The 3,060-nt window shown below is 56.2% G+C and overlaps 1 protein-coding gene across 1 annotated transcript in view; it reads right to left on the bottom strand.

The window, feature by feature from the left end:
- Positions 1–3,054, bottom strand: part of CLPTM1L (CLPTM1 like) — a 13,261-nt gene extending 10,207 nt beyond the window's left edge. The window contains exons 1-3 of the mRNA XM_006917147.3: positions 2,850–3,054; positions 2,370–2,470; positions 1,272–1,490 (exon numbers count right to left, since the gene is read on the bottom strand). Coding sequence (XP_006917209.1) covers positions 1,272–1,490; positions 2,370–2,470; positions 2,850–3,011 — 482 coding nt within the window. The 5' untranslated portion in view covers positions 3,012–3,054. The remainder of the gene's footprint in view (positions 1–1,271; positions 1,491–2,369; positions 2,471–2,849) is intronic.
- Positions 3,055–3,060: the final 6 nt, after the last annotated feature.

The following is a 3,060-nucleotide window of genomic DNA, read 5'->3' as shown; positions in this document are numbered from 1 at the left end:
GGAGGGACGCATCAGGAAGAGGCCAGGCTGAGCGAACAGCATGGCAACAGGCCGGTCGGCACCTTCGCCTGGGGACAGCCCCAGCTGCCAGGCCCAGACTCGCACACCCCTCGTGCCTCCTCCGCAGAAGTGACATGCGGGGATCTCTTTGACCCCCGTCCTGGGTCCTCCACCGAAGCAGGCACATTCCTCAGGGATCCCGAGGTGGGCGGGCGAGTCCGCAGGACAGTGGCGGGGGTGCAGGAAAGCTGCAGCTGAGTGCCCTGTGTGTGCGGTGACACCGGGCAAGACTGCCTCCACACCGGGGGCACGGGCTGAGCTCCTGTCCCAACTGACAAAGCTCGGGAAGAAACCGACTGGTGGGAAGATCTCTATCTCGGATCTAATCGGTAAGTCCCGGGAACAGCACGTTCGTTAATCTCCCACCTAAAGACATGTTTTCACGTCACGATTTCTACCAAAAATGGCGTCCCAAAAAATAGTAACGGCTAGCGTTTACTTGGCATTTGTACATCCCAAAGACCCCTCCACACCCTTTACACCCGCCACCTTCAACTCCTAGGAAGGCCCCACAAGGCAGGGCCACACTGTCCACGTGTGACAGGAGACGAGGGGTCTTCCCAAGGACGCACAGCAAGCAGGGAGTGCAAAATGGGAGAGGTCGGAGCAGGCTGGCAAGGCTTCCAAAACCTGCCCCGACCACAGAGAGCCGTCGCTGCACGTGGACGTGGAGCGGCGTGGCCAACACGGCCTTGCTCGTAACTGACCTCGCCTCCCACCCCACGCGCGCGCCAGAATTCCACCCACGGCTCTGAACGGTCGCTGGTAAGATTCCTGGTGTCTCCTGGTACACGCAGTTTTCCACAGACATGCATGATATAATCTGCGCACACGCCTTTTCAACACTCTTAAGGTGTATCTCAGCACGAACAGTCAGGACCTGTCCTATACGGGGTGCCGTGTGAGTTCCTCGACTCAAGTGATGGCTGCAGCTGAGCTCCAGAGAAGGGGCCACCCTGCACCCACGCTCCCTGGGAGCTGAAAGGGCCCAGGACCCAAGGAGAGACCTGGGTAAGGAATGTCAGTGAATTACTTAAATTTCATGCTACTGATTTGACATAAAATATCTGCAAACCCAAGGGAAATTATTCAGCTGAAAGATGTTCGCCAACAACATCACACCGCTTCGCATCCCAGCATCACTCTGGCCCTGGACGCAGGCGGCACGTGCAGGGATGCGAGTGCGAATTCCAGCGGCAGCGTGGCTTCGCTGGGCTGGTAACCTGGTGCTGATGCTCACCTGTGCAGCAGACTCCCCGGTGAGCAGATTGACCTCCTCCGGCTTGGGGACCATGTAAGTGGTCAGAGGGCTCACCAGGTGCACCTGCTTCCCGTCGTGCCACGGCAGAACGCCAGCGTGATGGAGGAAGATGTAGGCATACAACGTCCCGTTATTTCTTGTTTTCTTTGGTACAGAAACATTAACTGTCCTGAAATAAGACAAATTACAATTTCAAACATGCGTGCTTTTATTCCACTATAAACACACAGTGAAAGCTACTCAAACATCTTTATGAGTTACACTGTTTCATACCCACTAATTTTAGCTTAGAAGTACTGGAAGTGAAACCCACCTGTCTGTAACTTTACTTAGAGTCCTAGGTGCGGAGGTTTACAGAACGTTTTCTAAAACATTCTGAAAAGCCTGCATTTCCTGCCTCCATTTCTCAGTGCTCAGAGAGATCAGTCACTCGCCTAGGTCACAGGCAGGCAGAGGCTGACCCAAAGTATGTGTGTCCCCTGTCTGCTGCACCACCTCTGCAGCTGACAGGGCAGGCTGGCTAGAGGGCGTTCATTCCAGTATGACAGTACACGTTCCCGTCATAGTTGATACTTCTTAGACGACGCAGAAGGAACAGGAAGACTCTTAACGAGCACGTCATTTTTAAAGTTACGCTTGTTGAAACCTTAGGCACTAGAGCCATAGTTAGATGTGAAACTCCTTCCGCTAGAAAGAGATGGGTCGTTTGCTATGGGACACGGCAGCAACAACCCGACCTCCACGACATTCCCACTGCGACACCCACTCCTTCAGAAACTCCCATGGCTGCTGCACATTCCACAGCACCCGATGCTGGTGTCAGCTGCTTCCTACATGGCAAACTCATCTGCTACTTTCGAGTAAAACAAAAGCCTGACTGTTCACGTATCACACACCAGTCTCCAGTTAAAATGTTCCGCTGTTCACAAGACAGGAAGTGATACGGCTTCTCTAAGAGAACCTTGTTCCGTACAAACACTAACTCTGAAACGATCTAGACGTCTAGTGACATCCACTCCATCACTGGCACCCTGTCCCATAACCACACCTTTCGAACTTGGACTCCACATCAAAGTCTTCCACGTTCAAGACGAGATCCACGTTGTTCTCAGCACCAAGGCTGGACCGTGTGGTGGTGTACACACTCAGCTGGAAAGGATGCCAAGAAAATTAGGTTGGCATGGCCCCTGCCAGAACACACACGGCTACGGCGAGGGGGTGCTGCCCATGGGGACGGCCTCCTCTCAACTCCCACAGGGTCAGGACTCTGCCCTGAAAGGACAATTGTATCTGACGTGTCTTCCCCAAAAGGACAACCTGCTAAGGTGTGCAGCTGACTGAAACAGCAGGGCAGGGGCACACCGACTCTGGGGTGACAAGGGGTGTGCCTGAAGCCTGCCCGGGGGCCACCACGATTTGGGGGAGGGGAGGCCACGGATCAGGTTAGGAGGCTCCGGTGGGGAGAGCCCACACCCCTGCCCAGCCCCGGGTCGCACTCAGGCGAGAAGGGCCCCACCCGGGCGCTCACCTGCAACTTGGGCCTCCGCGCCAGGTAGGGCTGGATGCAGTTACCGCCGCCGGCGCACGGGCGAGTGTAGACGATGCCGTACATAACCCAGCAGGTGTGCACCACGTACACCACAAACACGCCCACCACCAGGCTGGTGAAGGAGCTGCGGCCGCTCCACATGGCGCCGCCGCCCCCCGGCCGGGCGCGGCGCCCCCCGCCGCTCCCCGGC

Source organism: Pteropus alecto, unplaced genomic scaffold (genome assembly GCF_000325575.1).
Source record: "Pteropus alecto unplaced genomic scaffold, ASM32557v1 scaffold137, whole genome shotgun sequence".
NCBI classification, from domain to species: Eukaryota; Metazoa; Chordata; class Mammalia; order Chiroptera; family Pteropodidae; genus Pteropus; species Pteropus alecto.
The sequence above is the reverse complement of the archived record's forward strand: the minus strand, read 5'-3'. Positions and strand labels throughout refer to the sequence as shown.